Consider the following 25752-nt stretch of genomic DNA (forward strand, 5'->3'; position numbering starts at 1 on the left):
AAGCGGGAGCGAAGAGCCCGCCTGGCCCACCTGCTGCGGGGCGCCGGCACCGCCCGCCTCCGCCCGCCACCCGGGCGCGGCCGCGTCCTCCCCCGCCCCCACCCCCACCCCCGCGCCGCCCCTCGGCTCCTGCTCTCCAGGGGGCGAGAGAACGGTGATAAATACCTGGAAGTTGGCCGAGGTGGATGCCATGGCGGAGACCCGAGGCGGCTCTCTGGGGGACGAACGAGGACAGAGGAAGCCAACAGCGGCAACGTCGAGTCGCGCCCAGGGCAGCCCCAAACGTGCGCAGGCTGGTGGCTCCTGGACCCCGAGCCCTTTCGGGGACCCGCTCCAACACCACACAGCCCTCCGACACCGCCCGACCCTTCTCACAAAACTTCCGCAATTCTAAGCCCCTCGGGGCTCTCGTCCCGCCTCTGGTCTCAGCTACTTCCGCTTTCGTCATCAGCACGCGCGCCACCCAGTCTCCAGTCACCCCGGTCTCGCCTCAGCCCCCAGGTCTCGCGAGGACGCGCGCTGCGTCCCTGAAGCCTTCTGGGACCTTGTGGAAGTGAAGCTGGGCGCACGCGCACTGCGGCTCTGACCTGGCGCCCGAGAGACCACCTGGCGTTCGTTAAGATCTGTTCTCCTTTCTTCTTTTTCCAAATTTTGGCTCTTTTCACTCCACGTCATGGAGCGTGCTCTGTAGGTCTACGGCTTTGAGTGAAGAAAAAAAAAAAAACTCACCCCAAGACCCAGCGAGCGGTTGGGCCCATGGAGCCCCTTACTGCGCCAAAGGGGGCAGTTCGAGCCCCTACCTCGGGACTGTGGAGACTGCTGCTAGCGCCATAGCACCGTGTTGAGCAGTGAGGCCTCGGTAAGCTTCAGGGCTTAGTGCTCGACGCTTTACACCCCGTTCAACAAGTGTTTCTCGAAGGGTCGTCTTGCTTTACGAGGCCCCGAGAATGTTAGATACGTATTGCCACTGCCTTCAAGAAGCCCACGGTTTCGGTGGGGAAGCAGGCTCCCGAACACAAATCTTGTGAAGCTGGCAGCTCAGGTGTCTTTTATACCATCTCTAAAGGAAGGTTAGCGGCCTGAGAGGTGAAGTGTTTTGTGTGAGAGCCCATCTCAGGGATCAGTCTCAGAACTAAAACAAGATCTCTCCTCGGCCTTTCTGTTGTTTGTGGCCCAAAAATCCCCTTTTTCTTCTTCCTTTCAGAGTTAAGATTCCCAAAGGGAAGTGGAATAGATACTTGATCGTTCCTTCATTTTATTTCCCACTCACTCTCTTTCCAGTCACCTGGTGTCTCCTAAATAATGAAAGTACTTCCTTTTCCCTTCCTACTAGGTATTGTCAACTACTGAGTTCTTGAAATCCCACCTGTAGGGAGTCCTAATACTCTTTTCCTGTCTCCTTCACCGTGTCCCCTTCTCTCAACCTGCAGAATTGCCTCAAGGGTCTGATGTCCTCTTCTCTCAAACTAATTCGTTTCTGCTCATCTTCTCCCCTTCCTGGGCTTCAGATCTCAATAGAATAGAAATGGCTTTAAGGCTGGATCTCTAGGCCCATGCTGTCCTCTGCCCAGCACTCATAACCTCCCAGAGATCTCCAAAGACCACAGTTTTCCCACAAGACAAATTCAACACATTTGAAGCCAGGTTAATTCTGTGGTCTTCTTCTCAGAAGATCGTCACTAAAGCTCCATCATCCAGTCTCAAAGCTCAAAGCCTTCCCTCTGCCTGCATCCACCAGTGCATCTTTCTACCCCTCTATCCCTTTCCACTTACTGGTAAAATACTGAAGGGATTGCAGCCTTTACAGTGTCACATAAATAGACATTTAATAAATATTAAACCTTTTAACTGAGCTGCTTAAAATAAATTTATGGTTCCTTAGTGACTATCAGATAAACTTGATTTTCCCTGAAGATACAACCACACTCCAATTTATCTTTCATTTCAATCCCTAAGTGCCTATGAAACACCCACTAAACACAAGTCTACTAGGCACTAAAAAAATGACAAAGATGAATATGATATGGTCTTTACCATTCAGGAGTTTACAATTTAGTGGAAGACATGGACACATAATAGGGGAAAGAGAATTCATTGATATGCTTATTGAGTACCACCATGTGCCAGGCTGCTTGAGATGTTGGGTGTGAACCAAACAGCCAAAAATTCCTCTTTTATTACTACTAATAAATCATATTAATATCATATACCTCCAATATGCAATGAGAAGAGTATCATCTGTGGTATTTTCAAAAAACCATAATTTAAATCTACTTATGAGAAAACACCAGAAAAACGCAAATTGAGGGTTTTTCTACTTCTACAAAATTCCTAAGCAGTGCTCTTCAAAAGTGTCAAAATAATGAAAGACAAAGAAAGGCTGAGAAACTGTCACAGATTGCGGGAAACTAAGGAGACATGACAACTAAACGCAATATGGGATCCTGGATTGGATCCTGGAACAAGAACAACAACAACAAAAAGAAACAGTAGTGGAAAAACTGATAAAAATACAAATTAAGTCTGAATTTTAGCTAATGGTATTATACTGATACAACTGTCTTAGTTTTGATAAATATGCAAGATAAGAGGTTAACAGCAGGGAAAGTTGGGCAAAGAGTATATGGAGTTCTCTATATGTCTTTGCAACTCTTTTGTAACCATTATTTAAAAATAAAAGTTCAAAAAAAATTCCTGCTCTTTGGAAGCTTGCATTCTAGTGGGATAGAAACGTATTACCTTTTACATGTTTAAAAACATGTAAATCTAAACATGTTACATGTGTCATGATTTATGAAGTACTTCCACATACATTATTTCCTAATTCTGTGAAATAGCTCTTAAGTATCCCATATGAAGAAAACTGAGCCTCAGAGACATAGATGTTCTCCAATCCACACAGCTTTTTTTTTTTTTTTTTTTTTTTTTCCCCACACAGCTTTTAAGTGGCAAAGTTGGAGTTTGATCCCAGGTCACCTGACTCCAGGTTGAATATTAGAAACAGTGCCAAGTGGCAGAATTGAGGAAGGCAGTACCATGAGGCCACAGAAGAAAGAAGGCTTAATTTGGAATTTCATGAGGAAGATGTCAATTAAACTGAATCTTAAAATCTTAGACTGATTTCGACAGAATCTAGGCCATTTCAGCAAAAGACAAAGCATGAATAAAGGCACAGAAAGTAGATACCAGGCAGGTTTGAGGGATGGCTAGAATGTAGGAAGCAGGAGGAGATCTGGGGCAAGGAGTAGCAGGAGAGGAAGCTGAAAATGACAGGTGCTCAAGGCTTTGAATGATAAGGAGTTTGGACTTTGTTCTGTGGGGAATAAGGATTCATTGAGAGGTTCCCCCACTCTTTCTCCTCACTAACATTTTTCCTTTTCGAAGAAAGTTGATTAAGTACAGTCCTGATTTAATCCAATATTGGTTTTCTGAAAATGGATCTCGAAGTTGTTTGTAGCATGCACCAGGGAGAGAGAGGAGGCTATTGCAACAGTGTTAGGTTTTAGAAAACTTGGTGTACCCAGCCAAACGGTGTGTGTCCCATTCCAGAAACCTGGCACCTATCTGGACTTTGATTAATACATCCTCTCTCCCACAATTGCTTTCACCACAACAACGTGGTTAAAATCATATCTATTCTTCAAGTGCTAGTTCCAATGTTAGTTCCTTAAGAAACCTTCAAAACATTCCTGAACTTTCCCAGCACTTTCAACCTTAAATTGTCCTTAGATAATGCACACTAAGTCTCTAATACAGTGCCTAGAGCACTGCAGGTACTCAAAAATTGTTAGCCTCACTCACATAGTGTCCATCTTTTCTAGACTATGAAATCACCAAGGGCAAAGACATCTTTATTCACTTTTGTAACCACCCCCCACCATGTCCTTACTCCCTGCATATACAGAGTATGTGCATATATAGCCAAAATTTTTGTTGAACAAATGAAATCTCCTTGCCTATGACCACAGGTTTTGGAGATTATGTTCAGTTCGGTATTAAGTGAATCCTGTGGATGGATTCAGGCTCAGCAAGGTCTTTCATCCAGCCCATCCAGGACCAAGTCCATCTCATTCAAACCATCTTAAAGGAAATGCCTAATATTGAAGCCCTTACTCCATGCCTCACACAGCCACTCAAGTCCACCCAGAAGTCTGGTCCCAACCTGTTGAGTCACCAGCTCCCTCCCTGACCTGGAGCATAACTACAAGGAAGGCAAAGCACAGACAGTTCTGATCACGTGAAAGAAGTGATTCAGGCAGTTCTCGGGCAGGAACCTGTTCTCCATATCAAGCAGCATACCTTTCTGAATATGCTCGGGCTGGAGACCCAGCCTTTCCTCAATAACTGCTATTCATTTTATTCATATGAAGCCACAGAGAGTTTCTGGATTGATAATGTCAATGTCCATCAACCTTATGAAGGAGGGTGTGTCCATTGAAACAGCCATTCATGGTTGTTGATAACCTATGAGCAGATACAATATAAGGCTTTTGTGCAAAAGAAAAGATGAAGTGCTTGTCCTCAAGAACTGTACAGGCTATCAGACCACCTCCCTGACTGTGAATACTTGGAACACAGAAAATGTGTTTAGGAAGAATTGATTTCAAGCTCCTTTCCCCAATCCTGTTCAACCCAAGTCTTCTGAACAGTTTCGTCCAAGAATGCCTCCTCTGCTCTCGTGTAGATTCAGTATTCAAGTAGTTGCGGCTGAAGACTGGAAACAGTCAAAAACCTCTTCTTTTCCCCTTCAGAGAGTATCAGGTGTGAGTTATTTGTTTGTTTGTTTGTTTTCGTGTTCTCCCTCTTTCCAGACCCTTAGGTCAATTAATTACAATTAATTGCTCTTTGCCACTATAATGGAAAAAACAGCATTTTATAATCTTATACTCTTTGGTACATTTACAGATAAAATGACTTGCTTCATAATGATGCAGTGTAGGGATAAATATGTTGGAAGTGTGTGTGTGTGTGTGTGTGTGTGTATCACACAGGAGTGGCCATAACTTACTGCCTTGATGACTGTTATAGCTGGGAATGGGTGCAGGATAGAGGGGTTGTCTGCTTCAGCAATCTCTTACTTTCTACCTGTTTAAAATTCTCCATAATAAAGGACTTTTAAAAAATTTTATTTCATACTTGTATTGCACTCTGTTCAGATTCTTTGTCCAGTTTTCTGTTGTGGTGCTCACCTTTCTTTTTTTTTTCTCACCTTTCTTTTATTGATTTATTAAGTCCTTTGTAGGTTAAGGAGGTTATCGTTATATGTGTTGCAAATATTTTCCCATTTTGTTCTTTGTTACTACTTTTTTTGGCATGAAAATCTAAGTTTCAACACATTTATTTATCATTCTTTTCCTTTTTATTTTTTGTTAGGTTTAGAAAGATTTTACCCACTACTAGATTATTTAAAACAATGACACTATACCTGTATCTTTGTATAGTATTTTTGACATTAAGTAGTATTTTGACAGTATTATTATTTAGTAGTATTTTATTGTTGCCTTAAATCTTTGACCTCTCTGGAACTTATTTTGGTGTAACAATTGATGTCAAGATCTAGCATTGTTGTTTTATTTATTCCAAGTGGGTAACCAATTGCCCCAATATTATTTATTTAAAATCCATTGTTTTCTCCACTCATCTGTAAAGTTACCTTTAGCATATACCAATTTTCACAAGGATTTGTCTGAAATCTTGTTTATTTTTTCAAAGATTTATTTATCTAAGAGAGAGAGAGAGAGAGAGAGATGAGAGGAGTAGAGGGGGATGGAGAGAGAAAATCCCAAACAGAGTCCCCACTGATTGGACAGCTATATGTGGGGCTTATTTCCACGACCCTGAGATCATGAGATCATGACCTAAACCAAAATCAAGGGTCGGACTCTTAACCTACTGAGCCACTCAGAGGCCCCATGAAATCTTGATTATGTTTTAATGATTCCTTTTCACCATCTTTTCACATGTCAGGAAAACTGTTTTTATTACAGTAGTTTGGTAATACACGTTAGTATTTTGTGGAACTGCCTGATTCATTCTAAGCAGAATGGAAAACTAAGGGTACAGGTTCTGATGTTGGAATGCTTGGTTCAAATCTTGGCTTGAATGCATATCAGATAATTACTTACCCTCTCTGGGATGCTGTTTTTGCTTCTGTAAAATGAAGATAATACTCCCTGTCTAATGGGGCTGTGTGAGAATTAAATAAACAACCTAGCATGTAACAGAATTTGGCTTGGAACATGATGGTTAATGCCCACTAACTGTTAGCTATCCATAATTTTCAGGATATCTGTATTTTCTATTGCTGCATAACAAATTATCACAAACTCAGCAGCTTGAAACAACACACTTATCATCTCCTAGTTTCTGTGGGTCAGAGGTCCTGCCTGGTCTTGCTGGGCTTTCTCCTCAGGGTCTCACAAGGCTGAAATGAAGGCGCAGGCTGGGGTGGGCGTTCTGAAGACTCAACTAGGGAAATATCTGCTTTCAAGTTCCCTGAGGTTGTTGGTGGAATTCATTTCCTTGTGTCTATGGAATTCATGATAGCTGGCTTCATCAAAACCAGGAGTACACATGTATGTGTGCATGTGTGTGTCCATGCACTCACGCACATGCGCCCCCCCCCCACAATCCCTGTTGTTTCAAGTCTCTGACCTCAGAGAAGGCTCAGACCCTCTTTTAGTAGGGTTTACCTGATTAGGTCATACTCACCCAGGATAATCTCCCTTTTGATTAACTCCAAGTCAGTGAATCAGGGACTTCATTACATCTGCAAAGTCTCTTCACTTTTGCAATTTTTGTTCTCCCTGTAAATATAGGAGATAGGAGAAATAACTACTCTGTTCTTGACATAAGAGAAATATATAAGATTTCATATTACAAATACTACATTCACAGGCAGCTATACAATTTTTGTTGGTAGTCTATATATCTCTACCTCTATATGTATAAATATATATGTTTTTTTTTACAGCACTATGATAATTATATTCATTTGGTAACAAAAATAGATAATAAAAAATGGAGTGGCTAAAGATAGATGCTTATATAGAAAATCTTCATGATAAATCACTGCCTTGGAAAATTACATGGAGCAGAAGCATTTGGTTTAGGAAGAGGAATCACATCTGTACCTTTGAAATATGCTGACAAATACATATTCTAGCAACAAAATTGACTTGGACTTAGAAGCTCTTATTGTCCGTTGAGAGTTCCTTTTCTAAAATCTCATTCTTGTTTTCTTTTGAACAGGCAACATTTCCCAAAGACTGCTATCACTAAATCAACACAGAGATCTAGGGGGAGAGTGTTGGGGTGGAATCAGTTTTAGTCCAAAAATCAGCCTCCATTTACTTCTCATGGATTAGTTCCAGAAGAAGGACTTAGGAGAATTTAGGTTCAATCTCAGAACAGCCCCCAGCATCGGATAGTACAATCTCCCAAATAGCAACAATGCCATCATCAAGCTAATGACTGTCTAGATTAGCAAAGAAAATTTGCATTTTGTTATCTAAATGAACACTTTCTGTGGAATTATAGTCTAAATCAGTTGTTCATTGTCCCATTTGATTGCTAAATTAAGTCAACTCCACAACAAGATTAAGCAAAAATAAAATGAATACATCATAAGAGTAGCAATTATGTGTTGTACCAGAGAGGGCTTGAACATGATGTCTGTTTAATAGTGGTGTTGTTTTTTTTTTATCATCTGAAAATAGTGTAAATCTCCCTCCATTCTTTCAGAAGCTCATTAGTATCGACTTCGAGCAAATCTGTCCAGATCTTCAGCTTTACTTCCATCTTCATTTTCTTCCTTTTCAGACTTAAATCTGCAAAGATTTTCAAAAAGATATCATTGTGTCAGAAAAAAAAGTTGGTTGTGGTTTTGTGTGGTATATGTAGAGAAGCCTCGTAATTTAATTACTAGCTAGACATTTAGTAAATGGCAGTATGGTAAATTTCTGAGTAACAAATGAGGATAGTATTCTGGGTAGAGGAGAGTGTGGGGGCCAGGAATGGACCCTAATTCAATCTGACCACCCTGAGATTGAATATCAACAGGTGACTTCTTTGCGATACATCAGTTTTCCTGTTTAGTATTTAAAAACAAATTTGAAAATGACATATATCAGTGGCGAGATGACAAACCAAAAAATCACCAAACCTAAGAAATGTTTTAGTGAAAGCTGCTGTTTCAATGCATGTGAAGGTCAATACTTTAACCAGATAGGACATTTAATTCCCCATCCTTACTCTATTTGTAACTGTGTTGGACTTTGCGATCAAAGCATGTGACGTGGAATTCTTATTTATATGTGTAAATAGATGTAAACCTAGAGACTCTAAGACAATAAGTAACACGTGTATGTTAGAACCCAACAATGTTTTTCTTAAAAAAATTTTTTTGAGTCTCATTGACACACAATGTGACATTGGTTTCAGGTGTGCAGCTTAGTGATTCAACAACTCTATACCTTATGCTGTGCTCACCACGGTGTCCCTACCACCTGTCATCATACATCATTATGGTATCATGAACAATGTTCCCTATGCCTTGGACCAACAACTCAACCAACTGGTGCTGATTGAGCTTCAGTTAGGTGTGCAGCACCCAAATCTGGTATTTAGATGAATCCCCATGAGAAGTCAAACATGATCCTTTCTCCCAAGAACTGCTAACACAGAAAGATAAAGCAGTTGCGAATAGGAAGCAATCTTCAGAGGTCAAATGCATGATAAATACATACAAATATGCCCAATGAGTTAAAAACAAGTAGTGAGAATTGTTGGCTGCGAGGATCGTAGAGATAGTTGGGCTTGAATTGGCATAGAGAGCAAATTAAGATATAATGAAGGAATTTACATTTATTCATATAAAGACACTCTGTGCTCCTGAAGAGAGTTATCCTTTTGTATTATTCAAATTATAATTACAAAATGGGAGTCTTGAAAGCTTAAGTGTTTATTCATAATCTTGGCCAAAGTCCACCCTAGAAGAAGAGTAAGGATAGGTTAAAAACCACAGCCAATTCAGTTATTTAATTTCACTCTATTAAAGCTCAAGATTGCCAAATGATCTCATTACCAAATTATATCCTAAGGTCATGCTGGGAAAATAAGCGAATCTATGCCAGACAAACTACTCCCAAGGGCAATTCCTGGCCAGCGATGTTGTGAAGTTGCAAAATGGCTATGCTTTTCATTGGATAAATCTGTCCTCCACCCTTGGTGTTTTAGGAGAGTTCCTCGATGTACCTAACCTAGTGCAACAAAGCGTGGGCCACTCAGGTACGTGTGAAAGACAACTGGTAGCAGTCTGAAGAGCAATTTTGTAATAGACTTTATAAAGAGGCAACTCAAGTCTATAAAAATCATAGAAGAAAGCAGCAAATTGGCAGCGTTAATGATAGGTGCTTTCCATATGTTTTGATCAGGTATTCACAGGTTGTTAAAATACTATAGTAAGAGATGGCATGCCTGGAGAGGTGATAAATAAAGTGTGAAAAGACGGAAATGTTCAGCTTTGATGGTTCATGTTTTTGGGCCTGTTTTTGAAATGGTGGGACTTCGTAGAAACAAAAAAGCTCAAGTTCTCTCTTAAAAGAGAAAGGATACTACCCCTATCAAAGCAAGGAATACCCTTGAAGAAAATGGTTTTATTGTGCCAGTGAGAAATTCCAGAAAAGGGATATTATAAGAGCCTCCAAGGGGCAGATTTAGGTCAGGGGAAATATATACCTTGGAGAGAGATGGAGACGTTAACTTATTCAGAAGTCCACTCGCTTCAAAGACCCCAGAGTGTAAAGTATCATGTAATTGATCCAAGAGGACAATATGTCAATCAACAAATCTAAATCCAGTTGACTATTATGTGAAAGGCATCTAACCCTCCAAGCTCCTTCTAAATTTCTCGAATGAATAAGGCCAGCATTGTGCATTGATTGTCTGACTAATGGGTATTACAAGACAAATATATTTTAGAAGTGCCAACAGTGATGTCGTAATTTTATAGTGTGGTGGAAAGAGCTCTCTCTGGGCTTGGATTCTTGATGTCCCGGGTGGTTAATCCTGACTGTTCCAGTCAACACCTTTGTGGCTTTTGTTAGAGAGTTAAAACACGGGTTCTGATGGAATATGGTGTGATTTAACCAGAAGATCCTAATTCTCTACTCAGCTATGCCACTCCTTTGCTTTTAGACCTTTTAGATCATTAGCTTCTTTTGCCTTTGGTTTGCTTGTTTGTGAAGAGGTTGAGCTAGATCATATCTAAAATCTCGTGCTGCTTTAAATCAATCCCTTGAAGCACAGTGTGATTATATTACTTGAAATTACTGTGGAGATGCCTGGGTGGCTCAGTGGTTTGAGCATCTGCCTTCAGCTCAGGGCGTGATCCCGGGTCTGGGGATCAAGTCCCGTGTCGGGCTCCCTGCAAGGAGCCTGCTTCTCCCTCTGCCTATGTTTCTGCATCTCTCTGTGTCTCTCATGAATAAATAAATAAAATCTTAAAAAACAAATTACTGTGGGTGCTTAGACTTGAATTTCGGTTAACACACCAGATTACTGCAGCACTGAGATATACTAGAAAGTACTAGAGATTCTGAAGGGAGACCTGAGGTCAGGCACTTAGCTGCTCTGAAACTTAGTTGACTTATCTTTAAAACTGGACTAATAATTCTTCCTTTATGGGGTTCCTGCAAAGATGGGAGATAATGAACTCTGATGTCTGGCTTGTAGCAGACATTCAATAAATAGTGGTGCTTTTAATTTTTCCCTCTATGAACGACTCGATGCCAGGGTGCAGCATTATTCCTATGGGAAAATGAAATGGCCAGTATCACAACCCACAGCTTCTAGGGCATCCCCATGGCTGACACGCTATAATGCTATCTTTTGTAATGTAGATGGTGATTAGGTAGGAACTTTTAGAAAAACTTACTAATGGGCTCCAGTGGGAGTCCATTACTTTGCAAAGGTATTGGATGTTGCCTTTGTAATGTCTTTTACTCAGATCTTACTGTTAATTCTGACACTTAATGCCCACGGCTTCTCCAGTGAGGCCAGCCTTGGCTGGTCCTAAGTTCACGTGCAGGTTCTAATAGGGGTCAGCTTGGAGTTGTTTTCTTCTATTATTCTTTTCAGTCCCCTCTTTCCACCACTATCCCTGGCACGTGGGGTCCCCCACGGCCCTGTGCTTCTGCATTTTGCCACATCTGGATACTGCTGGATGCTTGCTCTTTCTCTCAGGCAAACAGAACCACCCACGCGCTTCTGCCAACCTTGGCCACTTCCTTTCTTTTTTTCTAAGATTTTATTCATGAGAGACACACAGAGATAGAGAGAGAGAGAGAGAGAGGCAGAGACACAGGCAGAGGGAGAAGCAGGCTTCATGCAGGGAGCCCGATGCGGGACTCGATCCCAGGACCCCAGGATCACGCCCTGAACCAAAGGCAGATGCTCAACCACTGAGCCCTGGGGCTGCCCTGTTCATTTGCACCAATAGTGATCATTAAAAGGTGCAAAGTTAGAAACCCTTTCTCTGTTTTTTTAGAGACCCTTTACATTTGACACACTTGTGTTAGATTCTGGAATTGACTTCGATTGATTAACTTATCCCCTTTTTGAGCCCTGTCACTATTGTTCTTGGACCTGGAACTTCTTGCTGGGGCTCCTGGGCGAGCTTTGATAGTAGTGTTTCCAGCTTGGAGGGTTTCACTGGCAACGTCCTGTCTAAGGCACTGTCTCTGTTCGCAGAGGGTTAGTAGTCTGTTCCCACATGGAGAGATCAGGAGCAGCCAGTCCCAAGAGAGAAGCACGAGCCAAATGTTCTAAGCAGCACAAGCTGCAGGAGGGAGAAGAGATGGCTGTGGGCTGAACCAAGCTGGCTGCTCAGGGCAACATACTCTGGAGCTGGCTCTTGGTGGTGAGATGGGAGAGCCTGGCCAGGTGCGGGGGTGGAGGGGGCAGGATGGCCTGAACATGTGGTTTGTGCAGATTCTTCCCCAGAGAGGTCCTACAGGAGATTCTTACTTCCTAATCCATTCATAAGCTCATCTTTGCTGTGGATATTCTTTTTAGCCTACCACGGCACAGAAAAGCAGCTGTCACGTACCGCATGTGTGAGCTTGGCTAGATCATGTGTCTGACTGAATTTTTTCAACAGGTACAGCCGGCATTAAGGGTTAATGTGACAATTAAGAGGGAACCCATTTTACTGGGAGGGAGCAGGCCCTCGATAAACATGAGATGTCACCTCTTCCTCTGCTCCACATAAGTATATCCATGAGAGGTGGAATTGGGCCATATTTATCTCTATGGTTTATGAATTTTATATTAAAATTTATTCACAGATTAATGAACATATGTAGCTGGGTAAACCCAAATGTAGTAGATCGGTACATTTCCTAGCTCTTTGTTATTTCTGGAATATTTCTGTGATGGACTGAAAGAAAATAAAAAATAGTTTTAAGGAAATCTTGTCAAATGTATAAGCACAAAAAGGAGAAGATTGTGTCTGGGGTTTTTGGTGGCCCAGCTACCAAGTGGCCTTTGCTTGTTTAGGGGACCCCTGGAGTTTTAGTCTTCTAGGGCTGTCATAACAACGTATCACCAACGTGGTGGCTTCAAGCACTGGATTTATTTTTTTAAGATTTTATTTATTAATGAGAGACACAGAGAGAGGGGCAGAGACATAGGCAGAGGGAGAAGCCGGCTCTCTGCAGGGAGCCCGATGCAGGATTTGATCCCACAACCCCAGGATCACAACCTGAGCCAAAGGCAGATGCTCAACCACTGAGCCACCCGGGCATCCCCAAGCACTGGATATTTATTCTCTCACCGTTTTGGGGGCTGGGAGTCCAAACCAAAGTGTTGGCAGAGCCACGCTCCCTCTGAAGGCTCTGGGAAGGAGACTTGCTTGCCTTTCCTGGATTCTGGAGCTGCCTGTAATCCTTGGTGTCCCTTGGTTTGTAGACAAATCACTCTAATCTTTGCCTCCGATGTCTCATCGTGTTCTCCTTGTGACTGAGCTTCTGTGTTGAGATTTCTATTTTCTTATGAGGACTCCAGGATCTTGGATCCAGGGCTCACCATAGCCAGTGTGACCTCATTTTGATTTGATTACTTCTGCTTGTCAGCCTGGAGGCTGGGGTAAAGAGGGTGGAGGGGGCAGTCTCCCTGGGGGGTAGAGCGTGAACTCACAACCTCAGCTTGGGTGCTCTTGTCTGAGCTTTTGAATCCTGAGCAAACAGGTGGCCCTATGTGGCCAATGGCAGCAGCTCACAGAGGGGGTGAGTGGGGAGGTTTCTGGTCTCCTTTGGTTCCCACTTAATTCCTGAACTTGATTCTCTGGCTTTCCCTTCAGTTCTATAATTGTCCTAACATCCTCTCAACAAATTCCCTCTCCTTTGTTTAAATTTGACAAAGTCAGCTTTTCTTTTCGCAGACAAGGACTCTGAGTAGCAGCAATATCAGCAAACTAATTTATTGTCCAAATCTTACCATAAAGTCTCAAGGAGAAGCAGAACCCAGGGACAATTAGCTTCAAAAGAGTAACTGCCATTAAGAACATTAGTTATGACAGGACATTAAATATTGATTGACTACCAAGTCACCTTTTGTTTGTAAATATTTTATACAAATGACAAAGGATAGAGCTCCTTTATAAATAAAGTAGTTACATCAGAAGATTCTGGAATCTGACTCCTCAATGTCTAGAGATCTGAAGGAATTAAAATTATTTTTAAAGTTGTGATTCAAAAGGGTTTAAGGAAAAAAAAACTAAAAGAGTTGAAATACTGCTTTTTATTATTGCTGGGCTGTCAGAACAGTTCCCTAATATCAGATCCATGTGCGAATTTTGAAGAAATTTTTTGACTCAGGGCACCTGGGTGGCTCAGTTTTGAGCATCTGCCTTTGGCTCAGGTCCTCATCCCGGGGTCCTGGGATCCAGTTCCCCATTGTGCTCCTTACAGGGAGCCTGCTTCTCCCTCTGCCTATGTCTCTGTCTTTCATGAATAAATAAATAAAATCTTTTTTAAAAAGAAAAATTTCTACTCAATATTAATTAATACACTTTCTTAGTTCAATCAATCTAGCTGTTAATTAACAATCTGAAGTTGGTTAAAAAGAATTTCTATTTCCAACAGTACCGAGATTTCCTATCCTCGGCGTGGTGCGAGGTCCCTCTAGTGGCTATTCTAGAAACTACAGTTCCTACCTAGGCGGCTGACACGGATTTAATTAAAAGCCGGTAGTTTACCATTTCTTGTATTCCCTTCCTGAAAATCGCCAGGGATAGTAGCCTCAGGGCAAGAACAAGAAAAGGCACTGTTAAGGAAACCAACGGTTAGGGAAATCTTGGCCGACAGCTCTCTGGGTTGAAATGAAAAATGCCTCTCTGTAGAATAATGTTGCCTAATAAAAGTAATTCAAGGCCCCATCTATAATTTTAAATTTCCTGGTGGCCACGTGAAAAAAATTAAAATGAAACAAGAAAATCGATTTTAATGATGTATTTTTATTTAACCTAATATACCCAAAATATTATCACTTCAGCATGTTACCAATATGAAAATGAATGAGGTGTTTGTTTGTTTACACCATTGTTGCACCAGGCTTTTGAAATCTGGGGTGTATTTTGCACTTGAGCTCATCCTGATTTGGGCTAGCCACATTTCAGATATTCAGTAGCCCCATGGGACTAGTGGCTAATTAGCACAGGACTAGAGAAACTCCAAAGGCAAGAACACGAGGGATATGGCCTCAGCTGTTTCATAATTTACAATTCACAGCTCAGGGCGGCATCTGACAATTTGCCCCAAATCTGTTTAGACAAGGACCATAAACATGGATGAATTGACTTCAGGAGCCTAGAGCCTAGAGATTCATGTTTCCTGTGCATCGTTGCCAGTGGAGCCTATGTTGTATAAGGGTGCTGGAAGGTTTGTTTGATGTCCTGCACCAAGAGCTTTCAAACGTTTAGACCCTCTCCGCTGACGGTTGCATCTGGGAGGATGCTAAAGACGGACAGTCAGTACAGGTGGCGTGGGGGCCACATTCCTATTGGATGGTCCCTAATGGCTCTGGGACTCTCCACCCAGTATGTTTCTGTGGGCTCTTGGGATAACTGCAACCCTCAGCTGTAGAGCTGTACCCAAGCCCCATGTCTGGGCCCAGGAACCCAGACAACCTGGAGACCGCTGGTCACACGCTTGGCTGCTTTCCCTCCCCTTCCTGTGGGCTCTGAGGCTGGGTGGGCTAGTTAAACATAAGAGGCATATATAAAGCTAAACTCATGAATCAACATATGTAATTTAACTATTTAAAATAAGCCTGTAATTAAATTGATTAAATTTACTATTGATCTCGAAGCTCTTTGTCCTCAAGGGCATTTTGGTTGGGTCTAATTAGAAGGAGCCACGGGTTATGGTGGAAGGGGGTGGCGTTTCTAACAGTATATATGTCTTTCTGTCCCAGAATGGGAGTCTACCCCAGGGAGGTAATCAAAGATGCAGACCAAGAGATCCACAGGTGAAGCTGTTCAACATGGCCTTGTTTTAGGAGGGAAAAACAGAAGCACCTTAAACATTCAACATTAGGTGTTTGCTTCCGTGTATCCCCATATGATAGACATTATGCAGCTTTCAAAGTAAGGCTTCATGAATGTTTTTCCTCTTTGTTTTTGGTTTTGGGTTTTGCCAGTGATACCCAAGAGTTCTGAATGGCTTGTTATAGAAGGTGTCAGCCCCCCACCCCCACCTCCACCCCACCCCACCCTGGCCCTTTGCTTCCATCTTTCATCTTCCTAAAGGTCCCCTCTTTCACCTCTTCTGAGCAGGCCATTTTAAAGATTTATTTATTTATTTGATAAAAAGAAAGAGGGAGAGAGGTGGGGAGGGGCAGAGGGAGAGGGAGACAGAGAATCTCAAGCCGACTTCCTGCTGAGTGTTGAGCCGGCAATGGGGCTCCATCTCACCACCCTGAGGTCAGGGCCCGAGCTGAAACCAAGGGTCAGAGGCCTAACAGACTGAGTCACCCTGATGCCCCTGCCATTTAAGAATGTACTTCTAGTTCTTCAAAGAGCATGCACAGATTTCTACTTCTGGATTTTTCAGCTTTAGTTATTATCTTTCAGCTTTTCACTCTGGAAAGTGAGGATTTAGCCCATTCTCTTCCTATCCCCACCACAAAAGCTCCCCTTTGCCATTTCCTCTCTGAGAGTTTCTGTCCCTCCTCAGACTGGGTTCCTGTGCTCAGTTTACCCCACACGCCGCTCTCCATCTTAGCTCTTGCCCCACATTAGATAATAAGCATTCACTGGATTCCTTGCTCCATGGGGAATCTCTGAGGATAAGGTCTTCACCTTTCTGGCCTGTGTCTTAGGTGTTTAATACATCCCAGATGACTTTCAAGGGATACATAAACAAGGCACCTGGCAGTCTGTCGGCTGCTGCTGCAAGAAGAGTATGGAACACCAGTGGCCACAAAGCATCCCCACAAGGAATTCTAGACGAGGGATTTCATCTCTCCACACCTGTTACTATATCTTAACCAGCATCCCTCTCCCCCGACCATCCTCCCCTGACTCTGCTTCCACAGTGAGGTTGCTCTTATTTCCCCATCTTTATATTGGCCAACTTTGTCTACAACTGGGAGACCTAAAAGGAAATCAATTAAGGTCCTTTAAATAGAGAGCTCAGTGAGAATTGTGTCTTCTCCTAAAGAAAGAGAAACAAGACAGTTTTAAATTAGGACAATTTAAAGACTCAGGACAAAGCCCAAAGTTAGAGGTGGGACTTTTATTTATTTATTTTCAGAAATGTGTCCCAAGTAGAAACTGTGATAGAGCAGAGTGGGGTGTGTTCCAAGACAAGCCACCCATTTACTTTTTTTTTTTTTTTAAGATTTTATTTATTTATTCATGAGAGACACAGAGAGGCTGAGACACAGGCAGAGGGAGAAGCAGGCTCTGGGCGGGGAGTGGGATGGGGGACTCATCCCAGGACCCCAGGATCATGGCCTGAGGGCTCAAGCCAAAGGCAATCACTAAGTCACCCAGGCATCTAGACTTTCACTATAAGTTAACTCATGTTAGACATTAGACCAGAATTTTGTCAGTGGTTAGATTGCCTTATTGAGCAGCTTGCACATATTTGTGGAGGTTTGTGAGTAGAGTATCTACCAAATTTTGCTGATTACCTAGTATAAGACAGGGACCATGCCGGACTGTGCGCATAGATGCAGTCAAAAAGACGTGGATCTTAGAGTCCACTTGAGGAGATAATCACAATAATAAGTAAATAGTAAAATAGATGATCACAATTATGAGTACAATAAAGTACAATAAAGGATGAAGAGGATGTGGGGAGGAGGTGGGAGGGGGAGTCACAGAAGGTGTCTCTTGAGAGAACTGGATGAAACTTACTTCCCCCGGGGAGAAGATTGTAGGGATGTGGTGTCATGGTTTAAAGTCAAATTCCAAGTACTTTAATGCGTGGAGATAGAACAGGCATAATAAGGAAATGTTTACAGATACAAAGTAAATTATGCATTAATGTGATGAACTTTCGTGATCCTGGGGTCCTGGGATCGAGCCCCACATTGGGCTCCTTGCAAGGAGCCTGCTTCTCCCTCTGCCTATGTCTCTGCCTCTCTCTGTGTGTCTCTCATGAATAAATAAAATCTTTAAAAAAATGTAAGTTGTTGGATAATTGAATTTAATTATAATATAGAGAAAAGAAAGTCTGGCTACTTAGAAGTCAGTTCAGCTAATATTCAGTCATTCAGAGGGGGCATTCCTGATTTATAACTTTGCCACTCCCAGAACGAACTCAGCCATATTCATCTTAGCTTTCCAGGCACTGTTCCCTCCCCCAGGGTGGATATTAGGATGTGATGGGTTCACATGGAAGTGTGTAGGCATGGAAGGGGCGGCCACGGCCTGCCCAGATGTCCTCCCATGCCCAGACACACACTCTAGGAACATCATTTCCCCTGGCGAGTCGCCCCACTGGCAACCCCAGGGAGAGACCCTCTGGCAGCCTGCTGTCTCTCTGGGTCTCTTACTGGATTTGAGGCTCAGGTCTTGCCTGGTCTTGGATTCTGAAACTTGAGTGAGAGCTTTATCGTGTGCTCTTTCTTCTCCTTCCCGACTTGCCAAGGGGAAGGCAGATTGCGTGGCTCCCACAGTGACAATGACCATCTTGCTTCCTTTTCAAACCTCCCTCCTCCTTCTTCCCAAATGAGATGCTCTTCTGTTTTACTGGAGTGGGTGTGGGTCTGGGAACCCAGCTCTATTATTCCCCCTTTCTCATCTTTTTGGCCTTATTACTCCTTTCAACACTGTTGTTCGTTAATTCAGCCTCCAAGCTGGGGCTGCAGGGCAGGCCAGAGAGGCAGATGGAGGGGGAGCCACCTGCGATGACATCTCATGAGCCCCCTCAGTTCACAGGAGAAGCAGGCATCCCAAAGTGGTCCTGGCTGGGGAGAGTGGGTGGTTGGCTGGGGCTGACGGGGTGTGGGGGCGGTCTGGGGAGAGAACTAGGAGGTCATCAGGACAGAGCCCACAGCCTGGGAAACAGCAGGGTCAGAGGTCAGCACCAGGAACCAGTGAGGGAGGGTGTTGGGACTCTGGGGAACTGAGTCAAGATGAGTGTTGTGCTAGCCACAGTAGAGGAGTTCCAAGGGAACAGAACTTAACCCGTATTCCATTTTGTGCCATGGTTCTAAAAATTTTATTTATTACTCTTTTCATGTTTTCCATTCAAGCGTTATTGTTGAAACATGATTGCTTATTTTATTTCTTGGGCATGAAAACTTGCTTTCTTTTATCCTGGAGTAAATGCGTAGACATTTGAAAACACAATAAATTAAGAGCATGTGGTAGCTTATAAAAATATTACTCGCCCTTCCCAAGCCCAGCGTGTCTGAGTGGGTCAAGCTGAGTGTCTCTTTTAAATGTGCTGTCTGAGTGGGGCAGCGGTGATGTCACTCATTGGCAGTAGAGCCAGGAGAGCCAGTCATCATTGAGGCTGACAGACGTTAGAAAAAAACGAGTCCCCAGGGAAACGTGTTGCTCTGCCTCTCGTTCCTTGAGATGTAAATATGTCTCTGGGAATGCACACATATATGCGTTCCTTCTTATCACCACATAAATATTTATCCCGAAGTTGGAATGAATGTTATGATGGATCAGTGAGGTCAGCATTCATTCCTCAAAGGTACTGTTCAGGAATTCCATTCCTGGGGTGACCAGGATCTAAAATAGGATCCTTTTAAAAACTGTCCCCCCCAATTCCCTCCTTGCCCTTCCTCAACGTGTGAGCTCATTGTATCGAGCCAAGATTCTGTGAGAACAGGGCTTGCCCCATGCCGTGATGAAACATTCTTTTCAAATGTGCAACAGAAATACACTCATTCATACCTGTGTACAATCTGGTGGTTCTCTTGCAGGGGCCTGTTTGGGCGATCCTCTCCTGGATCAGATCCCATGGGAGCTGTGCCCGTATCCTGGGCAGAGAACCTGTGCACTCACATCGGCATCCAAGAGCCAAATATCTTGTCTTATGAGGAAATGAGCAAGTTCTCCTAGACATTTTATGATAATAGTGTGTGTTGGGGGGGGTGGCTGATGGAGGTGAGAGGTAGCACATAATTTCAGTTTGTCCCACTACTGCCGATACTAACTTAAACTCCTCGATTAGGCCTCTTGTTTTAATATGTTACCTTTTTAGAGCAGTGTTCGTTTCATAGCAAAGTTGAAAGGAAGATGCAGAGATTTCCCCCATACTGCTCGTCCCCACACATGCACAGCCTCCTCCATTGTCAACATCCCTCGCTAGAGTGGTACATCTGTTACGATTGGCCAATCAACAAGGACACGTCATAATCACCCAAAGTCCATAGTCTGTGGTTGTACATTCTGTGGGTTTGGATAAAGGCATAATGACATGCATCGATCATTATGGTATCATACAGAGTATTTTCACTGCCCTAAATATCCGCTGTGTTTTGCTTACTCATCCTTCCTCTTACCCACCCTCTAGTAACTGTTGATCTTTTTACTCTCCCCACAATTTTGCCTTTTCCAGTCTGCCATGTGGTTGGAATCATGGTATGTGGTCTTTTCAGATTGGCTTTTTCACTCAGTAATATGCACTTAACGTGTCTCCCATGTCTTCTCATGGCTTGGTAGCTTTCTTTTTAGCACTAGATAGTATTCCATTGTCAGGATGGATCATAATTTATTTGTCTATTCACCTAAAAAAATGTTTTGATTGCTTCCAAGTTTGGGCAATTATGAGTAAAGCTGCTATAAGCATCCATGTGCAGGGTTTTGTGTGAACATACATTTTCAAATCCCTTGGATAAATATTAAGCAGTGAGATTGCTGGATTGTATGGCAAGAGTATGTTCAGTTTTGTCAGAAAAGGCTCTGTCGTTTTCTTGTAATGTCTTTGTCTGATTTGGGCATTAGGGTAATGATGGCCTCATAGAATGAGTTGGAAAATATTCCTTCTGCTTCTATCTTTTAGAAGAGTTTGTAGAAAATCAGTATATTTTCCTTAAATATTTGGTAGAATTAATCAGTGAACCTACTTGGTGCATTCCGTTTTGGAAGGTTACTCATTATTAATTCAATCACATTATTAGATATAAACTGACTTCTGTTTCTTCTTGTGTGAGTTTTGGCAGATTATGTCTTTCAAGGAATGGGTCTGTTTCATCTAAGTTATCAGATTTATGGGTAGCGTCTCTTGGCCTCAGTATACCCATCTGTTAAACAGGGAGGCTAATTGCTATCTGCTTTCTTCATGAAGAAACAGGATCATGGATTAATTAGCATGGCCTTCTGACAACAGAGGCACTATATACATAAAGGCTTTTTTCTCATTAATAATAATGATCTTGTGTTTTCTGTCCTTTCATTGACTTAACATGAAGACTAAAATTTATTTCTCTTTTGCCTCAAAGAATCATGAGAGTTAATGGTGCTTATAGATAGGTGCTTTCTTGTCCTCACTTAAAAGATACTATGCAAATGATAAATTGCAAATACTAGCAAGCAGCAAGGTCAGATTGTAGGCTTCCTTGCTCACTGCCTGGCTGAGCAAATTGAAGTTTTTAATCTCTTTGGCTCTCAGTTTCCTCAACTGCAAAATAAGGAAAATAAGATTTTGTCTATTTGAAGGCAGTGACTGGTCCAGTCCATTTCTTTTTTCCTTTCTATTTATATTTAATTAATTCAATTACTGATACACATACTTAAAATCATGTTATACAAAATAATACATTCATTTTGAAATATCACATTTTCCCAAATTCACAATCCTGAAGTAATTTTATTCAAATTCTTTCGTATACCTTTGCATCAGTGTCTTCTTTACCATGAGAGCCACTTCCTGAGTCAGAGTTTTCTAGAACATACGACATCTTTCATCTGAATTGTCTGAAATGCCGGCTTTGTCTGATTGAACTTTGAAACTGTAGCTGGCCCACAGCCTGACAGGCTTTTTCATCTGTTTTACAGGTGTTGTAGCTGTGACCTCGACTATGTAACTACTGTTTTATTGCTTACTTTTGAAATTTAATTTTCATTTTTATCAAAATAATACATATGCATAGTTTAAGAAGTCAAATGGTGTTAGCAAGCTCGCTGAAGGAAGTCTTTACTATCTAGAAACAATTCTCCCAATTCTTTTGCCTCCATAATCACATGGCCCTCTTCCTGGTAGACCTTCCTATCTTCTTCCCCGTGTGTGTGTTTTTGCGTCCAAATTTCCTGCATCTTTTAAGGACACCAGTCATACTGGTGTGGGACCCATCCTAAAGCCCTCATCTTGACCTGATTACATCCACAAGGACCTGCCTGACTTCCCAATAAGGTCACATTTAGGTATTGGAGGGTAGGATTTCAAAATATCTTTTTTGGGGGGCACAATCAACCCACAAGACCTAATGACTTCCTTTGATGGCAGATGAGAATTTTATCTCTTATACCATCACCCTCTTTTTCCTCCTCAGATCCTCCCAATATAGTTACATCACAATTCCTGGTTAAATCCACACCATATTTTCATTCTTATAAGGATGGGAATGATCAAAATTATCTAATGATCCATGAATTCCATGGATCATCATCTGAAATCTTTCTGTGCTTCCAGCAATTCCTTAGGACCACTCTCAGTATATTGGGAGATATAACAGACAGTATTTTGTTAGCTAAAAGCACAGTGGGTAAATGTCTAGTTTACTCCAGAGTTTAACTTGTAAGAACAGAACCAGCAACTCCTGGAGGGAACACAGAGACTGTTGACCATCCTGAGAACAATTGCTCTTGTGTCATCCTATGCCGAACCCCTGCTGCAGTTGTGCCCTAGGGAGAAATAACATTTGTTTCTGGTGGAAAGAGGGTAGGAGAGAATGCTATTGGGTCAGTACTTGTGGGAAGAAGACTTCTCATTTGAGCTAGATGTTAAAGGTGAGTAAGTGTTCACCAGCAGAGGGAGGGGAAATGGGATGTTCCAATTACCCTGGATGGAAAACAAATGGTTTACTGAGGGAACAGGGCATTCCCCTTGATGAGAATAGCGGCTCTAGATGGACTTGCTAAAAGTGAAGTCAACACAATTCATCGAAGGATCAATCCACTGAAGAAATATTCTCAAACTCAATGACTATATACATGCGGACATATACATATGTGTATATATGTATGTACGTGTGCAGATATATTTGTGTATGTATATATGTAGATACACGTTCTAATGGATATATTGAATATATTAGTGAATCTGTTCTTCTTGAACAAATATATTATTGTTTTTCCCTTTCTCTTCTTAAAGCTGGAGGGGTTGAAAGAAGTTCAAAAGAGAGGGCAAAGGTGGGGAATCCCAACAGACTAACTTACATTCCTTCCCGAAAGAATAGGCAGCTGTGTCTCCTACGCGTTCTTTCATGTTAAAATGTGAGAGTTAAATGGGTTTAGGAGTATCCTCATCCTGAATACAGATTCTGGATCATGTATCATCTAGTTTTATCCTTTGTATCTGTGATAGAAGAGGTGGAAATCTAGATGAGTGATTCCCAAACCTCAAAAACACGTGAAGAGACACAAAAGCAAGATAATCTTTTCTGGGGGTGGGGCTCAGAAAAATGTCTTTTCAACCAGATTTTGGAAGCATTGGTCACTCCAGCCTCCTGCTCCCCAGCCCCTCCCCTGCCTCCTTCCTGGTTTTGAATTTTAGCACATTCTAATTATGTGGGGAAGTTGTTAAAAATGGAGATTTGGGGGCTCTTCTCAGAAATTCTGACTCAGTAAGTGTAGGATGGGGCCTAGCCCTGGAATCTTTATTTTACAACCAAACCTGGTGATTCGGCTGGATCACAATTTGAGAACACTCCTTCCTGTCTAGTGATTCTTAACCCTGGCTGCTATTTAGAATTGCCCAGGAGCTTTTTGCTAATATTGATGCTTGGGTCCCCGCCTCCCTCCCTCAGATCAATTACACCAGAGTTTCTGGGGGCGGGGATTGAGAACTGTCTTTGTTAAACGCTCTCCGGTTAATTCTAACTTGTAGTGTGGGCAAGGAGGATCCTTGCTAGACAACAGAATCCTAGGGTGAAGTTTGCATTCAACTGCAACACGGACAAAATGGTGTTTACTTACAATTTAATGCATTTAAATAAATCTCACAACAATCTATGAGTTTGGTGTAATTATCCCCATTTTATAGATTAAAAAAAAAAAAAACAACCCATGCCTCCAAAAAGTTGTATAATTAATCTGAGGGCATATATCCTGTGAATATTGAAACCTGCATTGGATTCTGGGGCCAAAGACCTCTTCTAATATAGTTTGCTACCTCCTTCCACCAAGAGATGCTATGGAAGAATGAAGAATAATTTTTTTTTTTAAAGAATTTGATTCAGTTTTGAAATTCAAATGAACTGATGATCAAAATGCCTTCATGGAAAATTGCCCCCATTAAAAACTATTTTTAAACATTGTTTCATAGGCTAGGTAGGGCTCATGCATGTACTGTGATGAATGATCAACCAACCAGTTGGATACAACTTTGTTAATGGATGAAGACTATGCTAAAAAAAAAAAAAAAAAAAAGACTATGTTGCTGATTTATCATGAATGTTGTTCTAGTAAAGGAGGGTGAGGAGTAGTCTCCCCCACACATACCAGTGACTTGTACTCACTGTGGCAAGAGACCCCTTCCAGATAAGTCAGTCAGTTCCTACCAAGCTGGGGCTGCCCAGAACAATTGCTCCTTGTTTCTTCCCATTTAATAATTGTTTTGAGTCTCAATGCAACATAAGTTAAGTATAATAAAGAAAAGACTTAATCACTTATGTCCTCATTTGCAGTGTTTCATGTCTGACCTGGCACAACATCTATGGAGGGGTGTGACCCCAGCAGTCATCCTGCTTCTTCCTGGCCTATGACATCACCGGCTGCTACACTATTTGGGCAGATTCAAGCTTACTCACAGCTTCCAGTAGCCTGGGGCTATTTGGACACCGCCTTTAACTGCCCCACCTATGGCTCCAATAACTCCTGATTTAAGAGAGGGGCTCTCTCTGTAGTACTATTTTTTATTAAATATAGGAATGTTGTGTATTTTGTGCATTCACATAAGATTGTATTTTTTCTGAGTGGGTCACAACCCACAAACTTTGATTTTGAAGGTAGATTTTGCGTTTGAAAGAGGGACTAACATTCTAGGTTTTAGATTTTTTAGTAGTGCTCTGGAATGATTCCTAGAATGCTACTGAGAAGCATTGCTCCTGTATGATGTTGCAAAACAAGCCACTTGCCAATGTATCTGTGCACAGTGTGAATGTCTCGTTCCTCCCCTGGGTGGTCCGCAGGGACACCTTCGAAGCAAGGGCTGCAGGGCTGCCCCCAACGTGCTCCCTGTGCCCGCTCCACCTTTCAGTGACAGTCTGGTTCATCTGGGTGGGTTTCTTACCTTTCTAGACCCTCTAAAACAGCTGTTGATTCTTTCAAGGAGTGTCAGCAAAGCACGATTTTCATTTAACCTGCGACTGCTTTGCTACTAGCCTTTGTATGTTGCTCTGACTTTCCTAAGGTAGTCTTTTATTTTTTAAAATATTATTTATTTACTTATTTAACACAGAGATAGATAGAGCCAGAGAGCATAAACAGGAGGGATGAATAGCAGAGGGAGAGGGAGAAGCAGACTCCCCACTGAATAGGGAGCCCAACCTGGGACTCAGTCTGGGGCTCCATCCCAGGACCCCAGGATCATGACCTGAGCCAAAGGTAGACGCTCAATCGACTGAGCCACCCAGGTGCCCCTGGAATGCCTTTTTAAATAACTACTTTACTGAGATATAGTTCACCTTAAAATTCACTCTTTTAAAATGCACAATTCAGTTGCTGTTTTTGTTGTTGTTTAGTACATTCGGAGTTGTGCAATCATCACTCTACCTGATTTAAGACATTTTTATCAACCCTAAAAACACCTGGCACCCATTCATGGTCACTCCCCATTTCATTCCAACTTCTCCTAGGCAACCACTAATCTACTTTCTGCTGCTGCTTTGTTGTTGTTCTTGTTTTTTAAGGATCTATTTATTTATTTTAGAGAGAATAAGAGAGCAGTGGAGGGGCAGAGGGAGAATAGCTCAAGCCAACTGAGGGTGAGCCTTCCTGGGGGCTCGATTCCATGACCTGAGATCATGACCTGAGCCAAAATCATAAGTCATACACTCACCCAA

At 42.2% G+C, this 25752-nt stretch overlaps 2 protein-coding genes across 6 annotated transcripts in view; one reads left to right on the top strand and one right to left on the bottom strand.

The window, feature by feature from the left end:
- The window catches only part of VPS4B (vacuolar protein sorting 4 homolog B), a 35012-nt gene extending 34483 nt beyond the window's left edge, over positions 1-529 (bottom strand). For both annotated transcript variants that reach the window (XM_072758051.1, XM_025997712.2), the window contains exon 1: positions 166-529. In XM_072758051.1, coding sequence (XP_072614152.1) covers positions 166-192 — 27 coding nt within the window. In that variant the 5' untranslated portion in view covers positions 193-529. The remainder of the gene's footprint in view (positions 1-165) is intronic.
- SERPINB5 (serpin family B member 5) overlaps positions 488-25752 on the top strand; it is a 74135-nt gene continuing 48870 nt past the window's right edge. Inside the window, exon 1 of one of the 4 annotated variants that reach the window (XM_025997713.2) lies at positions 488-859. The gene's annotated coding sequence lies outside the window, so the exon portion shown is untranslated. Of the gene's footprint in view, positions 4762-25752 lie in introns of all 4 variants that reach the window. The other 3 variants (XM_025997714.2, XM_072758052.1, XM_072758054.1) reach the window with 3 other exon arrangements.

Source organism: Vulpes vulpes, chromosome 5 (assembly GCF_048418805.1).
Source record: "Vulpes vulpes isolate BD-2025 chromosome 5, VulVul3, whole genome shotgun sequence".
In the NCBI taxonomy this organism is placed as follows: Eukaryota; Metazoa; Chordata; class Mammalia; order Carnivora; family Canidae; genus Vulpes; species Vulpes vulpes.